At 52.3% G+C, this 25,702-nt stretch overlaps 1 protein-coding gene across 2 annotated transcripts; it reads left to right on the forward strand.

Moving 5' to 3' along the window:
- The first annotated feature begins 240 nt into the window (after positions 1-240).
- On the forward strand, positions 241-23,997 carry PDZK1IP1 (PDZK1 interacting protein 1). Of its 2 annotated transcripts, none has more exons than XM_019957523.2 (5): positions 241-417; positions 18,561-18,724; positions 21,094-21,202; positions 22,894-22,989; positions 23,618-23,997. In XM_019957523.2, the coding sequence occupies exons 2-5, from the start codon at positions 18,658-18,660 to the stop codon at positions 23,688-23,690; spliced, it is 345 nt and encodes a 114-aa protein (XP_019813082.2). In that variant the 5' UTR covers positions 241-417; positions 18,561-18,657; the 3' UTR covers positions 23,691-23,997. The 2 variants fall into 2 exon arrangements, with proteins under 2 accessions (XP_019813082.2, XP_019813081.2); XM_019957522.2 differs by lacking the exon at positions 241-417 and adding an exon at positions 18,253-18,357.
- Positions 23,998-25,702: the final 1,705 nt, after the last annotated feature.

Consider the following 25,702-nt stretch of genomic DNA (forward strand, 5'->3'; position numbering starts at 1 on the left):
TGGGTTGGAGTATGGTTGGGGTAATGAAGATGAGGAAGCTGATAATCTGGTTCACTCAGAGCAGCCTTACCCACCCTCCATCTTGCTGCCCATTCCCCTCTTCCAAGCTTGCAAAACAATTGATTGCTCCCCAGGAGCCAGCTCTCTACCTCTGGCTTTATGGCCCATGTGACCAGTCCACTGGGGACAGGCGGTGGTGCTGGGTACAGTGTCCAGCAGTAGAGGCTCAGCTGTCATGACTCAGAGTAAGGAGAGGAGTCAGTCAAGATCACCAGGCACCCTCTCTGTCGTCCAGAGGAGGGAATGAGGCCTAGAGAGGACACGGACTTCACCAAGGTCACACGGGATTTGAATTCAAGTCTGATCTGGATCCAGTGCTCATGGCCCCTCAGGAGAGGAAGACAAAACAGCCACGAGGTAGTTGGTACTCTTACAGCAGATGGGCTTGCGCTATGCTGGGAGCAGTTAGCAGCTTGGCTTGTCCAGTAATCTACCCAGGACCGTGAGCAATCATGACGGCGCTGGAGAGCTTGCCCATAGCAACAGGCATGGCTCAAGGACAGGCTCGTGGGCAGTGAGGACAGTTGATGTGATAGCAGCTCAGGGAGGGAGAGGCCAGGACATGGGTGGGGTTAAGCAGGAAAGGCAGCTGGGCCACAGACAGAACCTTGCCTTTGGGGTCAGACTTATCTGGGTTAAGTTCCAGGATTGCCACTGTTTGCACCTGCTGTGTGACTTTGGGTAAATCACTTAACCTCTCTGAGTCTCAGTTTACTCATCTGTTCAATGAAGATATTCACACCTATCTTACAGGGCTGTCATGGGATTTCAAAGCAATATATGTAAAGTGCTTATGCTTTGTAGAAAGAACCATTACTATTGCTGAAAATGGGGTTGGGACAGGGCTGTATTTGGAATGACAGGTCAGGGGAAGAAAGCAGAGGGGAAGTGGCGACCTTCATCATCCACAGTAGCAGGAATTCTTCTGGACCTACTCCATGCTGGGCAGTGCTGGGGAGCTGGCCAGGGATCTTCGGCTGGGTGGAAGTGGGATGGAGGGGAATAGATCCAGAATATGATAACTCTGGAGACAAGTGCTGTGTGAGAGAGGCCCAGTAGGTGTGGGAGACGTGGCTTTGGCAGAGGAGGCCCAGAGTAAATGTCTGCTGAATTGAAGGAGCCAGAGGAGGAGGCTGGGGAAGGCTTCCTGGAGGAGGTGTCATTTCTATTCTTCTAGGTACCTTTGCAGGTCGGCACAGCCTGTCCTGAACCCCAGCATCTTCTCTCAGTGGCAGATGCAAGCTGCTCCTTCATCCAGGCCGGGGGAGGAGGGAGGGCCTACTCCCTGTCCAGGCCACCTGGGGCAGGGCTGGGCAGCTGAGCTACCCATGGCCACCAGGACATTTCCTCTGGCTCCTCCTTTCTCTCCCCACTGGTTGGTCCAAGCCCTGCCTCCCTCCCCAGCTCCTGGCCTTCGCTGTCCACACAATAACAGGATGTGATCCGTTCGAAGAGAGGAAGTGGGGAGGACGGGCAGTGCTGATAGCGGGGCTCTGACTCTCCACTCTCCGCGCCTCCCCTCCCCTCTCCTTTGGACCAGCCTCTGCGGCTGCCTCCTGGCCAGGGCCCTGGCTGCCTGGGCCTCTCTCTGAGTTTGGGAGGGGTGAGTTTTGGGGGCCTTCAGGCCTGTGGAAGCCTATGGAGAGAGAAACCCTGGCCCTCTGCATGGCCTGCCTCCTGGCTCTAGCCTGGCCTGGAGACAACCATCTGAGACCCTGAGACTTGGAGAGGCTGGCCCTACCAGCTTGTGGCTCCAGGGTGTTTTCTGCCAGAGCATGGGAAGGGCAGGTGGGTCCCTCCGCCTCCACGTGGGCAGGGCTCCACCCACGGCCTGTTTCCACGTGGTCCTAAGCCAAGCCAATAGAGTCAACCAAGAGGTCCTCGTCAAGCACTGACTGTGCTCTGTCTTGCATAGAGGGTGAGATAGGTTGCCAAACACGGAAACTGAGGCTTCGAGAGGCAAAGGAGTTGTCTAAGCTCAGCATGACCTAGGAGCTAAGCTGGAGTAGAACCCAGCTGTCCTGACTCCCATCCTGGAGCTCTCTCACCCTTTCAGACCAGGGCTGTCCAACAGAATCCATGTGATGGGCATGTTTGATCTGCCCTGTCCAGTATGGAAGCTGCTTGATCAGCTATGGAGTACTTGAACTGTGGCTCCTTCAACTACGTAACTGAGTTTTTAGTTTTGTTTAATTTGAATGAACTTTAAGTAGACCTATTAAAATGCCATCGCCTCAGAGAAGAGCTTGGAGAAGGCAATGGCACCCCACTCCAGCACTCTTGCCTGGAAAATCCCATGGACGGAGGAGCTTGGTGGGCTGTAGTCCATGGGGTCGCTAAGAGTCGGACAAGACTCAACGACTTCACTTTCACTTTTCACTTTCATGCATTGGAGAAGGAAATGGCAACACACTCCAGTGTTCTTGCCTGGAGAATCCCAGGGATGGGGGAGCCTGGTGGGCTGCCGTCTATGGGGTCGCACAGAGTCGGACACGACTGAAGCAACTTAGTAGCAGCAGCAGCAGAGAAGAGCTGGTTTTGGTAGAGCGGGGCAAGGGTGCCCCAGCCTCAGATCTGGGAAGTTTGGGAAGAAGATCTTGGTCACTAAGGTTCGCCTCACCTGGGCACAGTGTCTGCAGTTTATACTGAAGGGCTGTGCTTTCAGTTCTGCTGTCTCATTGACTCCTCGTAAGAACCCAGTGTGAGGGGACAGGCATTCCCGTTTCCCAGATGAGGAAACTCTGAGGTCAGAGAGGTTAAGCAATTTGGCCAAGGTCAAGTGGCTGAAAGAGAAGCCCAGCTGGGATTCTGACCTGGGTTGTTTGGGGAGCCAGTTCCCTCACCTTAGTGCAGGTGAGACTCTGAATACTGCAGGGATCACTGAGCGGCGCCCTGGAGAGAGTCCCTGGCGCCCCTGCCCTGCATACATCATGGGAGGAAGGTTTGGTTATATGTTATTTTGTGAGCCCCTGTGATGGGGGAGACACAATCTCTCCTGGCTCAGTCTCAGTTCTGCAGATGGTGATCTGAAGATAACATCCCTCCCCTTATCCTATAACTGCCCCCCACCTGCTCCCAACAAGACCCTGCATTTCTGAGACCCAGTGGAGCTACGGGACCAGGGTAGAAAACCCTTTCCCACTCCATGCCCGGTGACAGCTCAGCCAGCTGAGGCCCAGGAGCCCAGGGTCCTCAGCCCTCCCCAGCCCACCCCCAGCAGCCTGGGACCTGTGGTGCTCCTGGGTCCCAGGCTCTGCGGGATCTCAGGGGGCTGGGCCTTCTGCCCTCTGGCTGTTCCCACACTGAAGTCCCCTTTCCCTCTCTCCGCCATTCCGCCCCTTCTCCAGTAGCTCCCCCTGGGAGCTACCGCTTTCAATGGGCAATCAGGCTTTCTCATCACTCTCACGCCCCCTCCCCACTACCCCTGAATAGGTGGGATCCAGACAGACACAGGCACTCCCAGCCCCAAGCCCCTAGGCAATCTCTCTCAGGATCTCCTGGGAACTCACAGCTCTGATGCCTGCTACCTGCCTTCCAGGCTCAAGACTCTTAGGTCCCGAGGCTGCGATTCCCTTGTTGAGCGATTCTAGAGCAGCGGTCCAAACATGGGGTGACACTCTGTGATGCCCTGGACTGAGCTAAGATCTGAGTCTGTGAGTCTAATGACAGGTAGTAGTTGATGTCTCTACAATCCTCAGATTCTATCACCCTAAGAATCAATCATCATTCAGAGATCACGTGCTTCTTGGACACTTTTTTTTTTTTTTTTTTTGGCAGCTACAGCAGATTCCAAGAAGCAGGGAGAGGCTTATGGGGTGGGTGGAACTGGGTGGGGGCTGCCTGGCTTGGTTATTTTTTGAGGAGAGGGGCCAGGGTTGGCCACAGCCCCCTTCAGGGTTCGCATCTGCTCGGTTGGGGTTCAGCCAAAGCTGGGCTGCTGGTCCAGTTGCCTGGCTGCGGCTGAGGGGAGCCTGGCTGGCAGGCTTTCTGTATGATGCTAATGAAGGCAGTGGCAGGCGCGGAGGGGGAGGCGCTGCTTTTGTCTTGCACTTGTCCTAGCTGGAGGGTCCTCAGAGAGAGACAAGGGGCCCTCCTCAGACCTGAGTGGCTGTGATTAGCCTGCTGTCACTCACTTCGATGGCTCCCCGTGCTCTGGGGGTGTGGACAGTTTCCTGGGAGGGAAAGGGGAGGAAACATGGTCCTGTGCCCCTCCCAGTGTTTTCCAGGGAGTGTCCTAAAAAGTCGGCTAGTTTCTGATCCGAGTGAAAAATGCGGCCTCATTCTCTCTCCTCCATCCTCTCTTAAGAGCCTGTTGAGTGCCCAGAGTCTTCCACATCCACCCTTACATTCCCTCCTCTAAGCCTTTGTAGAAACCCTGAGATGCCCGCCCTGTAGACTCCCGCCACCGCTAACAGTTCTCTGGGTTAAGCTTTATCTGCGGCTGCACCTGCTGGTCCACCACTCACCCCACCCTGGACTGGGGTCTCTCCTGTTTCTGAACTCACACAGCCCCTTGAACCATATCAGGGTGCTGCCTATGTGTGCCTGCATCTGCTGTCTGCCTGTGTTTGAGTCCTGGCCTCACCTCCCTATTTGTGAGCCGATCGTTGCTGGGATAGTATGTCATTGGTGCCTCTGTCAGGCCCAGTGTGTGCGGAAGGTACATAGCTGCTCAGTAAATAGTTACTGAGTTACTTCATCAGATCCATCAGAGAACACATGCATCATTACCGTCATTTTATTATGGGCCTTTTCGAATATACATGAATATAGAGAGGATCATATAATAAATGGCACCAACTTCAACAATGGTCCACACAGTTGATCTTGTCTTATTTATACCTTCATCCTTTCCCACACTCCTTGTCCTTGAAATGGATTAATACAAAGCAAATCCCAAACATCATGTTATTTCATCTGTGAATTCAGTTAAAATCTTTATTAGATGATTAAAATGTCTACCAAACATTCACTCTGTATCTGGTCATAGGCAACATTCTGGTAAATTCCTATTCATCTTTCAAAGCCCAACCTAAATGTCACCTCTTCTTGGAAGTCTTCCCTGATCTTTCCTTTCTCCAGGGGAGTTTAATGGTGCCTTCTTTGGGGTTCTAATTGTATACCTCCCTCACAGAAGTCATTGCTTTTTAATATTGTTCTGTTTCACTTTGTTTTGTTCATGTGAGGAGAAATTGTATACTTAAGAGCTTTAAGATCAAAGAGATGTGGATCCACTTTCTGAGTTTAACTGCTCTGAACCTCAGTGTTCTTGTTAGTACAATGGGGATATAGCACTTACCTCATTTGTTGTGAGGCTTAGAAGAGCAATGGCTCTGAGGCTCCTGGTACCATGCCTGGCCCACGGTAAGCATTCCTCCCAGAAGTGGCAGCATCACCCAAGTGATGAGCCTCACTGTCACCTGGACTGAGCTGGAGGGCAGGACCAGGTGCTTCCTGTGTGTGTCCTGGCAACTGGGAGTCCTCTCTAGAAGAGTATGGTGGGGAAAAGCCTCCAATTAGCCAGAAAATAGACAGACTGGGCTCTCCCCCAGAGCCCCAGTGGCCCTGCCTGGCCAGGGATGGATTCTTTGGCAAAGAGAGACTCTGGGTTAACTTTTGGGCTATCTAAGGGCATCAGTAAAAATTTGAAAAAGTAATTTGATTTTGCCTTTTTAGTGCATATTTATTTTTAAACTGCAAGGTTTCTCCCCACTGCTCACTCCCCCACCCCCCAGTCCTCAAATAAAAAACATTCTTTGTTATAGAAAATCTCGAAAGAACAGAAAGAGAAGAAGAAAAAAAAAATTACAGCCCAGGTCACCAATGAAGGTTTTGATGTATTTCCTCCCTTAAAAAAACAAAACAACCCCCACCTCCAAAAAAAAAAAAAAAAAAAAAAAAAAAAACCCATGTTTTTCTTTCCTCAACCGTGAAATTGCAATTGCATTTTGTTTAACTTTTGCATGCAGCTCCTGCCTTTGGAAGTCTTTTTCATTTTGAAGGTCAAAGTCTGACCTTTCAGATAGAAGTTTCAAGTGTGAAAAGGCCCAGTGGTTTGGGTGTGGCTACTTGTAGTCCGAGTTAGAAGTGATGAACATGTGGCCAGCAGAACAGTACCCCTCTCCACCCTGCTGGAGCTTCTGTTCTAAAAAAGAACTGGTTTGGGACAGGGCAGGACAGCACAAACACTTGACACCCTGTTTGGATCTAGGTACTTGCTCCTAACATTTATCAAGTATATAAAGCTAGACAGCTTTCAAATGCATTATCCGCCAAACAACCCAGTGCAGCATTACTGGGATATAGAGGCTCAGAGAAATGAAGAGAGTTGCTCAGATCACAAAGCTACTAGTGGGGTGATAATCTTGACTGTCAGTTCACACTTCCTGGTCCTCAGGGACCAGCATTGAGGCTAATCATCCCTCCCCTGCCCCTTGCTGTGCTCTGCCTCCCCGCTCTGCAAGCTCACAGCTGCTGCTTGCTCACCTGTAGTGGTGTGGAGCTCACCACCTTTCAGAGTCATCTCTGCTCTCACTAGACTGCATCTCACTTTGAGATGAGCCTCTCTCTCAGCCACATCCAGCTTCTGGGTGACTCCTCATCAGGCCCGGCTCTGCAGGCGGAGGGCACACAGCACAATTTCTCTCTCTGATCTGGAGACAGAGCCTCCGAGTCTGCTCCTTTTCAGGCTAAACGCTCAGCTTTTGCAAATATTTAATAGACTAATGGCAAAACTTGTAACAAGGGAAGAAAAGAGTTTTAGTTAGGATGAAATAAAATCTGCAACGTGACTTCAAAAGCCCTGAAATGTGAGCCTGCCTGCTGCTTGTAGTTTGATCATAAGGGTATAAAGGCTATATGTGCTGCTTCTTTATCTTCCCTTCAGTTCCAGGGGGGATGGATACACTCCCCATCCATTCAACTAGGGCATTTCTTAGGGCTGGGTCCCAGTCTGACCTCTCATCCTTCCCCGTCTTGGCCATGTTGACCCTGCCTAAAGTCTCAGTCACCATCCATGAGTGCTAAATTCTAACCCTCTATTTCCAGCTCAGAACTCTCTCAGGAATGCCAGATCAACACCCCTAGCTGCACCCTGAGATGTCCCCCAAGCCCCGTGAATGCAGCCTGTCTGCACTAGAAGCCAGGATATGTTTCATTGCTCACTGCTTGTCTCACCCCTAACATGTGAGTTCCCCCAGGGCAGAGCTGTGTAGCTGTAGTGTCTAGAACAGTGCTTCGCAAAGAACCGACCCTTTGAAAGTTCTGTTAAATGAATGAATACATGCTCTCTCCTAACCTTCTGCTCTTCTAGTATTCTCTGGTTTTAAAAAAAACAGCACCAACATCCAAGCATTGTCCAAAACGGGGAACCGGGCGCCACCTTGCTGCTTCTCTTCTGAGGCCCTTCCGCCCTGTACGCATGCGGTCACTGCAGCCTGCCAGTTGTCTCCTTAAATTGCTCTTCGGTCCTCCCACTTCTCTCCATGCGCTGTTTTGCCACACTGTCTCTCTCTTGGATTCCCCCCACTCCAACCACCATCACCACCAACCCCACACCCAGCCTACTCACAGCTTCCTGCCTTATCTAACCCATTCTTCAAGCTGTGGTTAGAGAGATCTTGCTAAAATGCAAAGACTGCCTATGTCACTTCCTTGCCTAAAACCCCGTAATGGCTTAGTATTCTCTGTAAGGCAAAGACCAAACCTCCTAACAGGTCCTGCAAGGACCTAAGACCCCTTTCCCAACCACCCTCTGCTCTCTGGCCAGGCCCATCTCCCATCAGCTCCTCCTGCCTGGGCTCCTTCCCATCAGCTCTTGCCCAGCCTGAACCAGCTCCTTCCTACCACTGCCCAAGCCCAGGACTTCAGATCTTCTGAAGGTACAAAGGAGCCCTGCATTGCTGCCCACATCTCCCAAATGTCCTTCTCCAGCCTGGACCTCGCCTCTTAATTCCAGACTCACATGCATGCACGCATGTGCGTGTGCTAAGTCACTTCAGTTGTTTCCATCTATGTGCGACCCTATGGACTGTAGCCCACCAGGCTCCTCTGTCCATGGGATTCTGGAGTGGGTTGCCATGCCCTCCTCCAGGGCATCTTCACAACCCAAGGATCTAACCTGCGTCTCCTGCATCTCCTGCATTGCAGGTGGATTCTTTACCACTGAGCCACTGGGGAAGCCCCCAGACTCACATACCCAGCTCCAAACCAAACTTGTAAAACCTGCCCCTTCTGAGCAAGGATAGCATAGCACTCTTGAACCTTCCCCATTTCAGCCCTGTGCGCACTGACTCAAAATCCTGATGCCATTTCCGCTTCTCTTTCCCTTGCATTTCAAGTCATGTCACTTTACCCCTGAAAGACAACTAGATTTAGATCATGTACCCCCAGTTCCATGGCTGCTACTTTGACCCAAGCCACTGTCATCTCTTGCCTGGAGTGTTCAGGACCCCCTGCTCCTGTTCCTCTTGCTCCTGGTGGTCTCTTCTCAATAGACCACATCTCCTGTGCTCAGAGTCCTCAAAGAGCTTCTTGGCTCAATCTGACTAAAAGCCCAAGTCCTTATGTGGTTCACAAGCCCCAGAAGAGTGGCCTTAGGTAGCTCTTCAACCTCCTCTGCTGCCCTCTCCCAGCACTCGCGTCCCTTGGCCACATGGCACCTCCCTCCATGTTCCTTTCCCAGGGCCTTTGCAAGTGCTCTTCCCTCTCCTTGTCTGCAATCCCCGCTCCTCTGAAAGCTGAGCACCTTATTTCCTCACTTTCAGCTTTCCTCAACCGTCACCTCTTAGAGGAGCCTTCCTTGATGAGTTTATATAGAACAGCACATCCCTCCCTGCCAGGACTCCATCCTCCTGTTCCTGTCTTGACTTTCCCCTACAGCCATGTGACCTATTTTATCTGTTTATTTGTTTGCTTCCTGGCTAACCCCTCTAAGATATAAGCTCTGTGAGGGCAGGGACTTTGTTTTGTTCCCTGCTGTATCCTGGGCGTCTGTAAGAGTGCCTGGGCTACAGGCAGCTTTCAGTAAACATCCGTAGAATGAGTGAAGACATGAATTTTAGACTTAATACTATTGTACCTTTTCTTGATTTTGTAATCTAGAGGGCGTGCCCACTTATATACTCTTCCACCTCCTTTAAAACATCTGGTGCGATGGTAATTAGGTAATATTAGGTAATTAGGTATAATGTAAGCTCTGTCTTGTTCACTACTGTGTCTCCAGTCCCATGGGAGACACTAAATTGAGTGCTGAGTGAATGAATGAAAGCAAATCAGACTGCTCTTTGGGAAACTGACCAAAAAGCAGGTGCTTCACAGAAGGACTGAGTTCTGGGCTAGACACAGGCATGCCTGGGGTTTAGTCCCATCTCACCTACTAACTCACAGTGTGACCTCCTGTTAGTGATTGTCTCTTTCTGGGTCACAGTTTCCCCGCTGAAAAATGAGAAGGAAGATCACACTACTCAGAATGAGCCTTTAGGCCAGGAGAGACTGTGATTCCAAAAGCCAGCCCTGACCCTGTGATTCCACTGCCGACCAGGGCAGGGGAGCAGGGCTGTGTGGGAACCACTGGGCAAAGATTGGGCCTTGGGACTGTGCTGGCAAGATGGACTCTTGTCACAGGGCCAGCCCTTTAGTTTCTTGGCAGAGTGAGTGGGCAGCAGAAGGTGATTGATCTTCCTCCACTGGGGGGTCCTGGCCATAAATCTCACCAGCCCAGTGGGGTCGCCTAGGACCCAGAAATCACAGCCAGTACATTCCTTGGCTTGGCTGGCTCCCAGGGGTGCCTTCTGCTCTTTCCAGCTCCCGGGCACTGGGGCCCTCTATGGGCAATCTGAACACAGCCCCCCAACTTTGAGCCTCAGAAAGCCTCTGTCCAGACAGTGCTGATCTTTCTCCAGGTCTGACCTTGAGATCACGTGGCTTTGCTTTGAGCAGACCTGCCCTAGGCTCCCTGTAAGTTAGGACTTCTTAACTCTTTGCACTGTGGACACCTCGGGCAGTCTATGGACCCCTTCTCAGAATAATGTTTTTAAATGCATCAAATAAAATGTGGGGCATTGCAAAGGAAACCTATTACATTGAAATGCAGTTATTAAGATATTAAAAATAAAGGTAATCAATCCTGAATATTCATTGGAAAGACCGATGCTGAAGCTGAAGCTCCAATACTTTGGCCACCTGATGCGAAGAGCTGGCTCATTGGAAAAGACTCTGATGCTGGGAAAGATTGAGGGCAGGAGGAGAAGGGGCAACAGAGGGTGAGATGGTTGGACGGCATCACCAATTCAATGGATGAGAGTTTGAGTAAACTCAGGGAGATAGTGAAGGACAGGGAAGCCTGGCATGCTGCAGTTCATGGGGTTGCAAAGAATTGGACATGACTTAGTGATTGCACAACAACAGCTATTATGTGTATTTTATGACAAGATCTAGTGGAAGTCTAGGTCCAATAACTACTATGTATTTCCATAGTGATGAGCAGAAACAATACATCCAGATATCTGCAACAATTGTGTGGTAACATGAAAACATCACAGAGGGACTGTGGTTTGATACCTTCATTCCTGATGGAAGAAAATGGTGAATTTCAGTTAGAGGTTTGTGAAAATACGGATACAATGCTTTCCCCATGAACCCTGTTGAGGGAGTGCTTAGTGAAGGGAGCCCAGTGAACCAGATGCTGAGTGTGAGAGGAGAGAGACTCACCACAGTCCTAACCAGCCCACTTCCTCAGAACCTGATTAAAATACAAAAATCTATCATTATCTGTTAACAGAGTCACAGAATCACAGGTTTCCCGAGTGGGCAGGGTCAGAACCCCTTCTACAACTGCCCCTACTGGGTGACCTGGTTCCTGGCCTTGCCTTGTGCACCTCTAAGGATGGAAACTCATGCTTATCCCAGGCTAGCCAGCTCCAGCTTCTCCAAACAGCCAGAACCCTGTCTCATTTCACCCAGAGATGAAGTAGATCCATGCTCTGCGGCCGCAGCTAACAGACAGAGGAACGTAAGGTCCCAACTAGAGCTGATGCTGAAGCCCTAATACTTTGGCCACCTGATGCAAAGAACTGACTCATTAAAAAAGCCCCTGATGCTGGGGAAGACAGAAGGCAGGAGGAGAAAAGGATGACAGAGGATGAGATGATTGGATGGCACCACTGACTCAATGGACATGAGTCTGAGTAAGCTCTGGGAGTTGGTGATGGACAGGGAGTCCTGGTGTGCTGCAGTCCATGGGGTCTTAGAGAGTCGGACACGACTGAGCGACTGAACTGAACTGAGAGCTAAAATACCTTATTCATTCAACAATCATTCTCTGAGCTGCTCTCTGCCAGGCCAGAGGGAGACACTGGATTTGCTGAGACTCAACGTTTGTTGGGTGTGTGCTCAGTAATAATGTGCTGGGGTGCCTTCTCTCCAGGGAGACAGACATTAAGTGAGTAAACACACATATCAACTTGTCATTGCAACCTGTGATACTGGCTATAAAGAGACAAGTAGGGGATTCACAGAAGGACTGGCTTCAGATGGGGGAGAAGGGAGATCAAAGAAAGCCCTTTGGAGAAAGTGATACCTGAAGCAAGACTTGGAGGATTGGTTAGAGTCTGCCCGGCAAACAGAGTGAAGAGAGAGTGTGGAGGAGGCCCTGATGTAGAAGAGACAAAGGCCCTGGGGCCAGATGAAGCTGGAGAGAAGGATAAGGGCCGTGGTGGGGTCTTCAAGCCCAGCTAAGAAGTTTGGATATTATCTGAGGAGTCACTGAAAGCCCTAAAGGGGGTTAAGCAGGATCTGTTTGAATGAATAAAATAAGGTCCCCAGGAGCTCTCAGGTTTGCAGCAAAGACTTTAGCAACATGAAATATAAGAATGGGTTAAAAAGCCTTTTACTTTTTTGCTCTAAAGCACCCTACTTGAATGTGTCTCCTTGCTTTTCCTCAGGCTGAGCTCCCTCTGCCTGGAAGCTTTCCCCAAGCTGTCACTCTGCTAGATCCAACAAGTCAGCTAGCTTTCCAGCATGCCCCTCCTCCAGGATACCATCTTTAATGAGGTAGCTGTCGGTGCTTCCCTGGGGCACAGCCTTGAGCATGCCATGTGTGCTGTTCACAGCATCACTGACTGTTTACTTGTCAGCGTCCACCCTCCCTTCTTCCAAACTACCCCTGGAAGTGGTCGGAAGAAGGGGGCTGGAGAGAGGAAATTGCAGAACCTTCAGCTGCAAACAGGCCCCTCTCTGCCCTCCCCAGCTAGTCTGGGATCAGAGCTAGACTCTGCCACCTGCTGGCATCAAGGGGAATGGCAGGCTAAAGAGGGTGGGGAGATAGGAGACTCCAAGAAGCTCCAGTGTTCTTGCCTGGAGAATCCCTTGAACAGGAAGGCCTGGCGTGCCCTAGTTCACGGGTTCACAAAGAGTGGAATGTGACTGAGCGACTAACACTACACTATTACTACTAGAAGCTTCGAGGGATTAGATCCGATAGACAAGCACCTGAAAAACTATGGATGGAGACTCACAGCATTTTATGGGAGGCGGTGACCAAAACCATCCCAAAGAAAAAGAAATGCAAGAAGGCAAAATGGTTGCCTGAGGAGGCCTTACAAAAAGAAGAGAAGTGAAAAGCAAAAGAGAAAGGGAGAGATATACCCAACTAAATGCAGAGTTCCAGAGAATAGCAAGAAGACATATGAAAGCCTTCTTGAATAAACAATACAAAGAAATAGAGGAAAACAATAGAATGGGAGAGATCTCTTCAAGAAAATTGGAGATACAAGGGAACATTTCATGCAAAGATGGGCACAATAAAGGACAGAAATGGCAAGGACCTAACAGAAGCAGAAGAGATTAAGAAGAGGTGGCAAGAATACACAGGGGAATTATACAGAAAAGGTCATAATGACCCAGATAACCACGATGGTGTGGTCACTCACCTAGAACCAGACATCCTGGAGTGTGAAGTCAAGTGGGCCTTAGGAAGCATTACTACAAACAAAGGTAGTGGAGGTGATAGAATTCCAGCTGAGTTATTTAAAATCCTAAAACATGATGCTGTTTAAGTGCCAGCAAATCTAGAAAACTCAGCAGTGGCCACAGGACTGGAAAAGGTTAATTTTCATTCCAATCCCAAAAGAAAGGCAATGCCAGAGAATGTTCAAACTACCATATAATTGTATAAGATAATGCTAGCCAGGTAATGCTTAAAATCCTTCAAGTTGGGCTTCAATAGTACATGAACTGAGAACTTTCAGATGTACAAGCTGTATTTAGAAGAGGCAGAGGAATCAGAGATCAAATTGCCAACATCTGTTGGATCACCAAAAAAGCGAGAGAGTTCCAAAAAAAATCTACTTCTGCTTCATTGACTACGCTAAAGCCTTTGACTATGTGGATCACAGTGTGGAAAATTCTTTTCCATCACTGTGTGGAAAGTTCTTAAAGAGATGGGAATACCAGACCGCCTTACCTACCTTCTGAGAAATCTGTAAGCGAAAGTTAGAACTGGACATGGAACAATGGTCTGATTCCAAATTGGGAAAGGAGTATGTCAAGGCTGTATATTGTCACCCTGCTTATTTAACTTATATTCAGAGTGCATCATGAGAAACGCTGGGCTGGATGAAGCACAAGCTGGAATCAAGATTGCCGGGAGAAATATCAGTAACCTCAGATACGTAGATGACACCACCTTTATGGCAGAAAGTGAAGAAGAGCTAAAGAGCCTCTTGATGAAAGTGAAAGAGGAGAGTGAAAAAGTTGGCTTAAAGCTCAACATTCAGAAAACTAAGATCATGGCATCTGGTCCCATCACTTCATGGGAAATAGATAGGGAAACAGTGGAAACAGTGGAAACAGTGGCTGACTATTTTGGGGGGCTCCAAAATCACTGCAGATGGTACCTGCAGCCATGAAATTAAAAGATGCTTACTCCTTGGAAGGAAAGTTATGACCAACCTAGACAGCATATTAAAAAGCAAAGACATTACTTTGCCAACAAAGGTCCATCTAGTCAAAGCTATGGTTTTTCCAGTGGTCATGTATGGATGTGAGAGTTGGACTATAAAGAAAGCTGAGCACCAAAGAATTAATGCTTTTGAACTGTGGTGTTGGAGAAGACTCTTGAGAGTCCCTTGAACTGCAAGGAGATCCAACCAGTCCATCCTAAAGGAGATCAGTCCTGAGTGTTCATTGGAAGGACTGATGTTGAAGCTGAAGCTCCCATACTTTGGACACCTGATGCAAAGAGCTGACTCATTTGAAAAGACCCTGATGCTGGGAAAGATTGAAGGCAGGAGGAGAAGGGAACGACAGAGGATGAGATGGTTGGATGGCATCATCGACTCAGTGGACATGAGTTTGGGTAAACTCCAGGAGTTGGTGATGGACAGGGAGGCCTGACATGCTGCAGTCCATGGTGTCGCAAAGAGTTGGACACGACTGAGTGACTGAACTGAACTGAAATGAACTGAGAGTACATCATGTGAAACGCTGGGCTGGTTGAATCAAAAGCTGAAATCAAGTTTGCCAGGAGAAATATCAATAACCTCAGATATGCAAATGATACCGCTCTAATGGCAGAAAGTGAAAAGGAACTAAATAGCCTCTTGATGAAGGTGAAAGAAGAGAGTGAAAAAGCTGGCTTAAGACTCAACATTCAAAAAACTAGGATCATGGTATCCAGTCTGATCACTTCATGGCAAATAGATGGGGAAAAAGTGGAAACAGTGGCAGATTTTATTTTCTTGGGCTCCAAAGATTGTGGACAGTGACTGCAGCCTTGAAATTAAAAGATGCTTGCTCCTTGGAAGAAAAGCTATGACAAACCTAAACAGCGTATTACATAGCAGAGACATTACTTTGCTGACAAAGATAGGTATAGTCAAAGCTATGGTTTTTCCAGTAGTCATGTACAGATGTGAGAACATGTGAGAGATATGCTGAGCACAAAAGGATTGGTGCTTTTGAAGTGTGGTGCTGGAAAAGATTCTTGAGAGTCCCACGGACAGCAAGGAGATCAAACCAGTCAATCCTAAAGGAAATCAACCCAGAATATTCATTGGAAAGACTGATGCTGAAGTTGAAGCTCCAATAATTTGACCACCTGGTGCAAAGCGCTGCGTCATTAGAAAAGACCCTGATGATAGAAAATATTGAGGGCAGGAGAAGAGGGCGACAGATGATGAAATGGTTGGATGGCATCACTGACTCAATAGACATGCTGCTGCTGCTAAGTTGCTTCAGTCGTGTCCAACTCTGTCTGACCCCATAGATGGCAGCCCACCAGGTTCCCCCATCCCTGGGATTCTCCAGGCAAGAACACTGGAGTGGGTTGCCATTTCCTTCTCCAATGCATGAAAGTGAAAAGTGAAAGTGAAAAGTGAAAGTGAATTCGCTCACTCGTGTCCAACTCTTAGCAACCCCATGGACTGCAGCCCACCAGGCTCCTCCATCCATGGGATTTTCCAGGCAAGAATACTGGAGTGGGGTGCCGTTGCCTTCTCCACAATAGACATGAGTCTGAGCAAGCTCCAAGAGATAGTGAAGGACAGGGAAGCCTGGCAGGCTGCAGTCCATGGGGTCGCAGAGAGTTAGACACGAAGTGGTGACTGAATAACAATGAGAAGCAACAAGAACCAGTTTGGTTTTTCTGAAGGGTAATTGCAAAAGATCTAACTGGGTGGAGGACCTAAGGGGGCCTGATGACACAGAGTGACAGAGCTCTGCTGGGAACAGGAGGGAGGAGCTGAGTGTTGATGGAATAGTGGCTCAGAGATGAGGATACAGGGCCCAGCCCTGTGGGGCTGCTGAGGCCTGAGTCCAGATCTTGGACCCAAGCCAGACCAGCAGGGGATCCAACTTGTTACTGTGGGGACCCAGGGCTGTGTCCAGACAGCTGGAGAGATGACCCCCCCTCAGTTGGATGAGGACACCTACAGTGCAGTGACCAGCCTCAAAGCCAAGTGTCCACCCACACCCTGCCCCCCCTTTTCCGGAACAATTTGTTTTGCTCTAAAGCTTGGGACTTTGACCTGGGAGGTGTGTTTTCCTCCTGGTGGTTACCTGCTGTCCTTCCTGCTCGCCCCCCTCCCCCACGGCCCCCAAAGCATGGCCCAGGGAGTCCTTGTCTTTCCCAGGACTCTGTAGGGAAGGGGGGATGCTTGGATGTGAGAGGTGGGACCTGAGACTTGGGGATGATGGCAGAGGCTGAGCTGCCCCTGGGGCGCACTGGCTGGAGAGGGGGTCCCAGCAGTGACTTCCCTATCTCTTCTTGGATCTTGCCTTCCTCGGTTTCTGGGACACCCAATTCTCCTGGAGTTTCTCCTCCTGCTCCACCCTGGCTCCTCTTCCTTTGAAAGACCCTTTGTGTTTGGCTGTGTCCTGGTCTCGGAGAAGGCAATGGCACCCCACTCCAGTATTCTTGCCTGGAAAATCCCATGGATGGAGGAGCCTGGTAGGCTGCAGTCCATGGGGTTGCTTCGAGTCGGACATGACTGAGCGATTTCACTTTCACTTTCATGCATTGGAGAAGGAAATGGCAACCCACTCCAGTGTTCTTTCCTGGAGAATCCCAGGGACGGGAGCCTGGTGGGCTGCCGTCTATGGAGTCACACAGAGTTGGACACGACTGAAGCGACTTAGCAGCAACCTTAGACCTGGGGATCCCCCTGCCTTCTGGATGTTTCCCTATGGAGCGTCCACAAGTACAATACATCTAAACCTGTAGCTCATCACCCCTCCCCACCTCCTGAAACTTGCCCCGGCCCCTTGTGAGGGGCCACCAAGCCACAGACGGAAGTGAGCCTCAGCTCCTCGCTGCCTCTCACTCCCCACTCCCAGCTAGTCGGTGTTCTCGTGCCATGTCCTGTCCATTCAGCCCTCCTAAATAGGAGGGCTCAATCCCATTCCCTCTGCCTCACCCTGCAGCCCCTGCGTGGCTACTGTAAGTTTCCCCATGGCTTTCCTTTCTCTGGTCTGTGGGTGCCCCATTCATTCTCCACTCTGTGTCCAGAGGTATTTTCTTGAATGCAAATCTGATCCTCTAACTCCCCTGCTTAGAAGAAGGTTATCAGTGTTTGTTTGCTAAATTCAACTCCGTTCCTTGCATTCTAATCAGTGATGCCCTGGCTGTTCATTAACACACCGGTGCCTACTCTAGTCACACATGGCGCCAGAACACACTGAAGACACAGAGCTGGGGTAGGTCAGGCACACACAGACGGCATCTCTCACCTCCAAGCCAAGTTCCCAGAGACCACCTTGAGACCCCATTTTGCATGAATGTGTGTATCCCCCATGGCAGTGGGCACACACAACCACACACACCTAGGAAGCAGGGATGAGGCGGGTGTGCCACTGGTGATATCAAGGGCTGACCAGGAGGTCCTGTGAGCACCAGTCTGGTGGCATCTGGGCAGGGGGGCTGGGCAGGGGCTTCCAATTCACACCCTAGCTTCTGGGGACCCTCCATCTCTGAGACTTTGCCCAGTCTACTGGTTCCTTCTTTCTTGGCCTCTGTGGAGCCAGACTCCAGCATCTGTGGCTTCCTGTACTCCTGGAGGAATGTAGGGGGGCATGGAGGAAGGAGACCCAGTAAGATCCTTGGCCCCCAGGCCTCAACAGGTCATTCTCAGATCCTGAGCTGGAGGGCCTGATGACCTCCATGGGATCTTGAGATTTGAGGACCCAGGCGTTCAGGGCCTCAGACTGGACCTTCCAACCTAGGAATGTCCTTCATTTGTCCTCCAGAGCAGGACACCTACTTCTCTCATTGGGATGGGTGGAGAGGGATCAGAAGGTGTGTGCAGAGGCCTCTGACCAAGCTCAGATCCTGTCCCAGCTTCCAGGGACCAACTCTGGGGCAAAGCGGTGGAGCTGAACTGAGTCAGGTCAGCTTGGCTGGGTGGGGACGGCTGGGAACTAGGACCTCAGGCTCTCTGTCGTGATCCCCATGGAAAAGGGCAGATTTAGAGAGCTAGTGAACTGGGCAGGGAGTGCAGGGACAGAAGCCAGGGCTGTGTGCAGGACTGGGGCCCTGGGGTCTGGCTTGGCTGAGTGGGAACAGGTGAGAAGAACAGGAAATAGGCCAGGCTCTCAGGGAGAGGGCAGCTTTGAACTTTCCTAGCCTCTGGGGTTTTCCCCTTGTCTGGAACCAACCAGCAAATTTCTTAATCCCACTGTCGCCCTGCCCAGAGGCCCCGCCCCCTGGCAGGAGCAAGAATGTGTCACACCTTTCCCCAGAACTCAGCCCCACTGCCAGGAAGGGGGAGCTGGCACAAGATTCCAGAGGCCTGGGGCTTGGAGGTGAGGCCTGACTCCCTTCACCTCCCAAGGCTTGGCCCCGCGGTCTCTGGAAGATGACCTCAAATGCCAGCCCGAGTGGGCTGGGCTCTGGCCAGGGAAGGCCAGGCCTGGCAGCTCATTACCGTGCGAGGGAGGGCAGGTTCCCTCTCCCTCCCCTCCTCCTTCCTCCCTTGCCTCCTTCCTCACTAGCTTCTCTCCTCCAGGGTCAAACCAGGCTGAGCTGATCTCAGCGGAGGCCCACAGGACCCACAGCAGCTCCAGGGGCCCAGGTTCCAGCCGCCCGAGCAGGTGCCTGCAGCCATGTCAGTGCTCAGCCTGGTCGTCCTGAGCCTGCTCATGGCAGTGCCACCTGCCAGCTGTCAACAAGGTAGCATGGGCCTGGACCAGCCCCGGGGCTGTGGGGAGGAGAGGGTCGGGCTGGGTGCTGGGAGCCCAGGGGTGGAAGGGGTGGTCTTCTGTCCTCATCGCCCTTGGCACCTGCAGGTTGGAGGGGGAAGAGGCACTGGGCTAGCCAGAGGAACCTCCAAAGACAGACACAGACTTCTGGCTGGGACATGCTTCCCCCAAGTGAGAAATGAGGGCAGTAGGGAAACGCTGGATCTAGGGTTGAGGAGGGGAGTTGAGACCCACGCTCCAGGAGCAGGAATTGCCCTAGAGATGGCTGGGTTCTGAGAGTTGGGGGCTTCCAGGAGGGTGGGAGTAGGGGCTGAGCCACCCCTCAATGGCAGGCTTGTTTCTGGGGCGGTGCTGTCATGGTTTTGGCCTAAACCCCCTTTGTTTCCTACCCAAAGTCCCAGTGTGGTTCCCACCACCTTCCTGGGCTCTCTGTCCAGCTTCGCCTCGGTGTTGCTGTGTGCTGTGTATCTTCCGTCACCCAAGGAGATGAGCGAATCACTGCCCTTCTCTGAGACTCAGTTTTCTCATCCATAAAATGAAGACGATAAACCTGCCCACTCACCTCCCAGGGCACCCACCCTGCAGGGGTGGGGTAGGGCTTTGTATGGGTAAAGCTCCACACCCAGCAACTGGTGTCTGCCCTGTGCTGTGAGGCTGTGTTTGCAGCCAGAGTCTGGGGACTCTGCAGGTGGGATTTGGGCCCAGAGGGGGTTGACTTCCAGAGCACCCCTCCTTTGCAGCTGCCCTGAGCTCTCATGCATGTCTGCTTCAACTCTGTCTCTCAGGTCTTTGGGAACTGAAGATCAGAGAGGCTGAGTAACTTGTGTAGGTCACACACCAGAGCAAGAAGGGACAGGGCTAGATCTCCTCTCTCCTGCCCCAGGCCCTGCTCCTTGTGCTGTATGTCCACCCCAGAGCCACCTGGAAGGAGGAGCAGTGTCCCTGGTGTGTCTGGAGGGAACTGGCTGCAGAGATAGGCCTCCCAGGGCCTGAGCCCTGACTCCCAATCCTTGAGTAGCCACTGACCTGAGGAAACAAAGGGCCTGAACCATTGTTTTTTGGGGAAACAATGAGTCCAAAACACAGCGTTTTGCCAAGTATGGAACATACAGTAACCACACTGTGTATCTCCCGTCACCCAAGGAGATGAGCAAGGTCTGACCACAGGACAGAGTTTCCAGGGCCCTCCCTCATTCCCAACACCTGCCAGGATCAGGGACTGCTCAGAGAGGAGGCAGTGCCTCTGGGCAGCAGGAGAGCTTTCGGGTAGATTCAAGGAAGGACCTTTGAGAAGGAATGAGGCAGAATGAAGTTTCTGATGCTCAGCCTGGGCCCTTTAAGTACAGGATGGCACTAGGGGTGCAGGTATTCTGGCCTGGAAGCAGGACCTTTCACAAGTCTCCTGTTGGCCTCTGTCCCTTCCTGAGACATCTAACTGCTACTATGTGTCTGTCCTCAGTGTGGCCAGACTCTCTCGGGCTCACAGAGCACGGTGATGTCCAGGGAGAGGAGAGCCCTTTGGGGCTGCCAGTGGCTGAGGGCAGAGACTTCTGGGAAATCTTGAGGGTTAGAGGTGGTGTCAAGGGTCAAGGGTCAAAAAGCAGAGAAGGTACTTGGATGGGGCCTCAGTCCCTTGGGCACCCAGCCAGAGGAGCCGAAAGGGGATCAGGTTGGAAGCTCCCCTCCTGCCAAGACCCAGAGAGAGCTTGGCCCTCTGTCCTGCCTTTCCAAAGGTGTTCTGTCCCAGCCTTCCTCTGGGCGTCCCTGGCACCCCCAGCTGCACGGCCCTGCCTGTCCTTGCTCCCACGTCTATCCAACCCCATTTGCTACAAAACAGGATCTTCCAGATGCCAGCCCAGTCCTATTAGCTCTGGGCCTCCCCAGCCTGGGAGCAGGGGAGGAGGGGAGCCACCCTCCCTGGCAGGGCCAAGCTGGCTATTCAGGGGGCTGCCCTTTGGTCCCTGGGCCGAGGCTCTCCCTGGGGGCCCCTACTTGTTACCCACTGCAGCGGGAGAGGGCTGGGGGAAGGGACATTCTGGGCTGCCTGGACCTCAGACGCTGCTCTCTGAGGCTTCCTCCCTCCTTGGCTCCTTTCTTTCTTCCAAATCCTGTCTTCCTCTGAACCACCGTCCCCTTTATAAGCCCAGTGGTCAGACGAGGTCCTCGTTCCCCAGAAGGTTTCCTCTGGTCCAGGCAGCAGGCTGGGAGCCTCCAGCACAGGCTCCTGCCCAGAGGCAGGAGGGCCCCCTGCACTGGCAGCCCCACTGCGCCCAGCTTGCTGCAGGACACCCCCAGCCCCCCACCCCCCCACCAAAACACAGCACACTCCTCCCTTTCCAGGCCGGGGGAACCTGCAGCCCTGGATGCAAGGCCTTATCGCCGTGGCTGTGTTCCTGGTCCTTGTCGCAATCGCCTTTGCTGTCAACCACTTCTGGTGCCAGGAAAAGCCGTGAGTGCTACCTGGGCGGCCCTGGGGTCTGGGCCGGCGCAGGCAGGGTGGGACCAGGACCCCGGCCACTGCTCTCATAGCAGGGAGAAGGGTTGATGAAATCCTCTCACTGTGTGGAAGGGACACGGAGGCCTGAGGTCTCAGGGAGCAGAGCTGAGGTTTGCTGGTGCCTAGAGCTGAGTGCACTCAGTGGGGGCAGTCGTCTCTTCTCGGATTCTCAGTGTTTCTACCTGTATAGTTGGGACAGCGGCCCGTCTGTGATGGGGGCTGTGAAAACCCCTGGACAGGAATGTTCTGCCCTTCTCCAGGGTCTGCTGGCATGTCACATTCGGGAGGTACAGGGGGCAATGGGACAGATACTGCTCTTGTGCTCACAGACTCCCAGATGGGAAGGGAAGGCAAACATGGTGGGAGCCATCGCAGCTTGAGGCTGATGCTAAAGGAGCCTGCAGAGTGCCGTGTGGGCCTGACCTGGGGGGAAAGGAGGGCGATCAGAGAAGGTTTCCTACTGTATGTTTATCCTGAAGCCCAGGCAGGAGCCAGTCCCAGCACAGTGCAGGGTGGGAGAGCACGACAGTTGAGGGGTCCTAAGTTCAGGGCAGAGTACAAAGGTAGAGGGGGCTGGGCTGAAATCTAGTTCTTTCTGCACCTGTCAACTCTGGGGCAAGTATGCATCTGCCCCCAGTTCTCATACTGGTGGCCCGGTCCTGGGTGCCAGCAGCAGCCCTGCAGGACACACTGAATGAACAGGAGCAGCTCCCAGATGGAGAGAGGGATGGGGAGGCCTGAGATAGGCTGGCGAGGTCAGCAGAGCCCAGGCCAGGCAGATGCTTGTGTACTAAGGCCCCCGACTTCAGGCTTTGTCCTTAGTGCAGTAGGGATCCAGTGCAAGTGTGTAAGCCAGTCTCGGGATGAGATGTCTGCAGATGAGAAAAAGGGATGAGGATGAGGTCAGGAGACAGTCTGGACTGTGGAGGCGGCAGAGGAGATGGAGATAGGGGACAGGTCTAAGAGCTGTCGAGAAAGGAAGGGAGGGGGACACAGAGACCGGAGGGAGGAAGGACAGAGAAAACATCCAGGCTTCTGATGGGAGCGCCCACCGAGACATAGACCAAGAGAGAAGACGCAGGTCTGGGCCAACTTGGATATGTTATGTCTGCGGTGCCCATAGGATATCCAAGGAAAGACGAGCAGTGCTTAGGGTCATGGTGACCCTCATGACAGTGATGTCCAGGGATGTTGGGGCAAAGGCCACCCTTGAGTAAGAGGCAAGGAGATTGTTGTTGGAAATGATTCTTTTCTCCATTGGCCCCAGCTCTGCCTTCAGTGGCCATTCCTATTTCTAGGAAAATCTTGTGGGGAATCTGGGGCAGACACTGAGTGCTGCCGAGTCTGCTCTGGAGCTGAGCTGAGGCCAGAGGAAAACAGCAGAGGGAGACTGGGAGGTGGCTGGTACAAGGTCTGGGGTACGTCTTTAGTAGACCTCAGGCTGGAACCTGAGGGCCCCACTGTGAATCAGGGAGAAGGGTGTGAGACCCCTTAGAGTGTGGCCAGAACCAGGCTGCTGGGCCCTGCTGAAGAGAGGGGCTTCCCTTAGAGCCTATAGAACAGGGTCTGACTGGACTAGAGGGAGGAGGGATAACAGAGGGAGAGGGGACCCAGAGAGCCCTATTGATGAACTCTGTCCCTAGGGCGCCTATAAACATGGTCATGACCATTGGAAACAAAGCAGACGGGATCCTGGTGGGAACAGATGGCAAGTACTCCTCAATGGCAGCAAGCTTCAGGTGAGGCACTGGTAGAGGGCAGAGTGCCCTGTGCTCCAGGGGCTCCCGGGGACCTCAGGACCAGGAGCTTTTGATGAGGAGAGGGTGGGGAGGATGGTGGCTCATGTGGGGAAGGGCTCAGTGAAGAGAAAGGGTTCAGTGTGGGAGGATGGTGAGTGAAGAGGTGTTTGGGAGGACTGCAAGGCTACATGCAGCCTCAGTTTGCAGAGAGGGCTCAGTAAGGGGATGGGGACTAGGTGCGGGGAGGGGCTCAGCGGGTAGATTGGATTCATAGGGAGGGATGGAGTGAGGAAAAGAGGCTCAGTGGAAGAAAGGGACTCTGAAGGGATGAGTAGGACTCTGTGGGGAGGAGAATCTGTAGGGGAGGAAGCTCAGTGAGGAAGTGGGCTCAATGGGGGGTTTCTTAGTGGGGCTCCCAGGGGAGAGGCTAGACGGCAGAGAGAGATGGGATTCAGGTGGTGGTGGTAGGAGGCCTCTGGACCCAGGTGCAGAAGACCAGATATGGTCAAGGGAACCCCTCTGGGACTCAAACATTTATTCTGGAAGACACAGCCCTCACAAGTGCAGGATCGGGCAGGGAGAAGGGGATGGGATAGAAGGAGCAATGACCCCTATCATCCTCTTTCAGGTCCAGTGAGCACGAGAATGCCTATGAGAACATCCCAGAGGAGGAGGGCAAGGTCTGCAGCACCCCAATGTGACCCCTGCTTGCCTGTGTCCATGCCCAGCCCCCTCCCTCTCTGTACAGGGATCGGCAGGAAGGGGCCTGCCTTCTCCAACCTCCATGTCTGCCCCACCCTCCTGCCAAGGTCCACGCTCAGACTGTGTCCAGGTTGGGGCTCAGCTGTGGCCTTGAGGTTCTAGGGGGTCTCCTGCCCAATTCATTTCAGAAGACTCTTCTGAAAAGGACAATCAGCTCAGCACCTCCCATCCTGCCTCACATCTCCCTCCCCAGACTGTGGGAACAGCCCTTATTTCTGTGAAATAAAGACATTTTGTACTTCTGGGTATGAGGCTCTAAATAGCTCAGTAATAGCTCCTCAGGCTTCCAGAGAGGCCCAATCTTGCTTTCCAAATCATCTTCCAAGGCCACTGTCATGGTGATTCTGGAGAATTTCCAGGAAGGCCTCTCTGGGAGAACCCCTGGGGCCAGGGAGCACACTTCTTACTCCAGGCAAAGACCCTCTTAAAAAGCATACCCCACCCCACCCCTTTTGAAAGGAAACAGGTATTTATTTGACTGCATTGAGTTGCAGCACGCTGGATCTTTGTTGCATCAAGCAGGATCTTTCTTTGCGGTGCACAGACTTCTCTAGTTGTGGTGCACTGGCTTAGGTGCTCTGCGGTGTGTGGGATCTTAGTTCCCTGACCAGGGATTGAACCTGGGTCCCCTGCACTTCAAGGAGAATTCTTAACCATTGCACCACCAAGGAAGTCCCAAGTCTTCCTCTCTTGACCTGCCCTTCACAGCTGCAAATCTGGTTGATTCTGGGCTCTTCATGTAGCACCAACCCTGACCACCCGACCCTGCCTCCATGTTGCCAGACATTGCAGTGGGTTCACTCATTGCTCTTTCATCCAGCTCTGTCCTCATCCCCATGGCCCCTCTGGGCTAGGCTTGGGGCATTGGAAGCACTAGGGAAAGTCTTGGTCTAGGACTCAGGAAGCTCAGATTGGAGTCTGAGCAAGTCCCCTCCTGACTTGCTGTGTGACTTTGGAGAGTCAGTGTCCTCTCTGAGCTCTGCTGACCCTCTGTGGAGGATTTAGCCAGGCTAACCACAAAGTTTGAGTGGGAATTATCCTTCCTAAGCCACTGACTCCCAGTCCCAGGTGGGGGTGGGGCAAAGGAACTGGGCCCCCTGGGAGAATGAAGCAGGAGGGAGGGGACACGACCCTACCAGGCTGGCTGACCGTGGAGACCCCTCACCTCTAGGACTGTCATTCTCATGAGAACAGCCTCTGTCTCTGTCTAGGGTGGCAACTGGAGGCGGGCTCTCCCGGGAGCACTCCAAGATCCAGAGGAGAGAGGCTGGAGGGCAGGAAGCAGCCCACCTTGTCCCTAAGATCTTCTTCTGCCACCTGTCTCACCTGTCACGGCCTCTCGTTCCTCCATTACACCCTGTGCTGCTCCAGGGCTTCACCCAAATACCCCTGGGGAGTTCCACCTGAAATCCAGACCATCCCTCGAACCTCACTGGGGGCTAGTCTGCAGCCTGCAGCAGAGAGAAGATCCCCCAGCTGAGGGCTGGCTGGGTCTCTGCCCTGTTGTGTGACTCGCCTCCCCTCTCCGGGCTTCAACTCAGTGACTTGTGGCTGGAGCGCCCGTGATTCCCACTCTCAGCTTTTGCACACATGGGAGGATGCCTTTTCACCCCACTCGGCCTATGTAAACTCTGCACATTCCTTCTCCTTGACCCTGCCTAGGTACCTCTTCCTCCAGGAAGTCTTCCTTGATTAGACCAGAGGATAGAGTCAAGGGACCAGCTAGCCCAGCCTTTGGCTGCTTGGGTCTGATCCTCCTTGTATGAAGCTACGTCCTCTCCCACCTCAGCCCCCTGTTGTCTCACCTCAGGCCCGTGGTGTCAGGGTTGGGGGGAGGCAGTTCCCAGTCTGACTCCTCACTGGCCTGCCAGGTCTGAAGGCAGAGATGCCATCCCCCTGTTTCCCCTCCAGCCCCTCACAGTTTACCAGCAGGGGCTGTGGCAGCTGCCGT

The sequence above is a fragment of the Bos indicus genome, chromosome 3 (genome assembly GCF_029378745.1).
Source record: "Bos indicus isolate NIAB-ARS_2022 breed Sahiwal x Tharparkar chromosome 3, NIAB-ARS_B.indTharparkar_mat_pri_1.0, whole genome shotgun sequence".
In the NCBI taxonomy this organism is placed as follows: Eukaryota; Metazoa; Chordata; class Mammalia; order Artiodactyla; family Bovidae; genus Bos; species Bos indicus.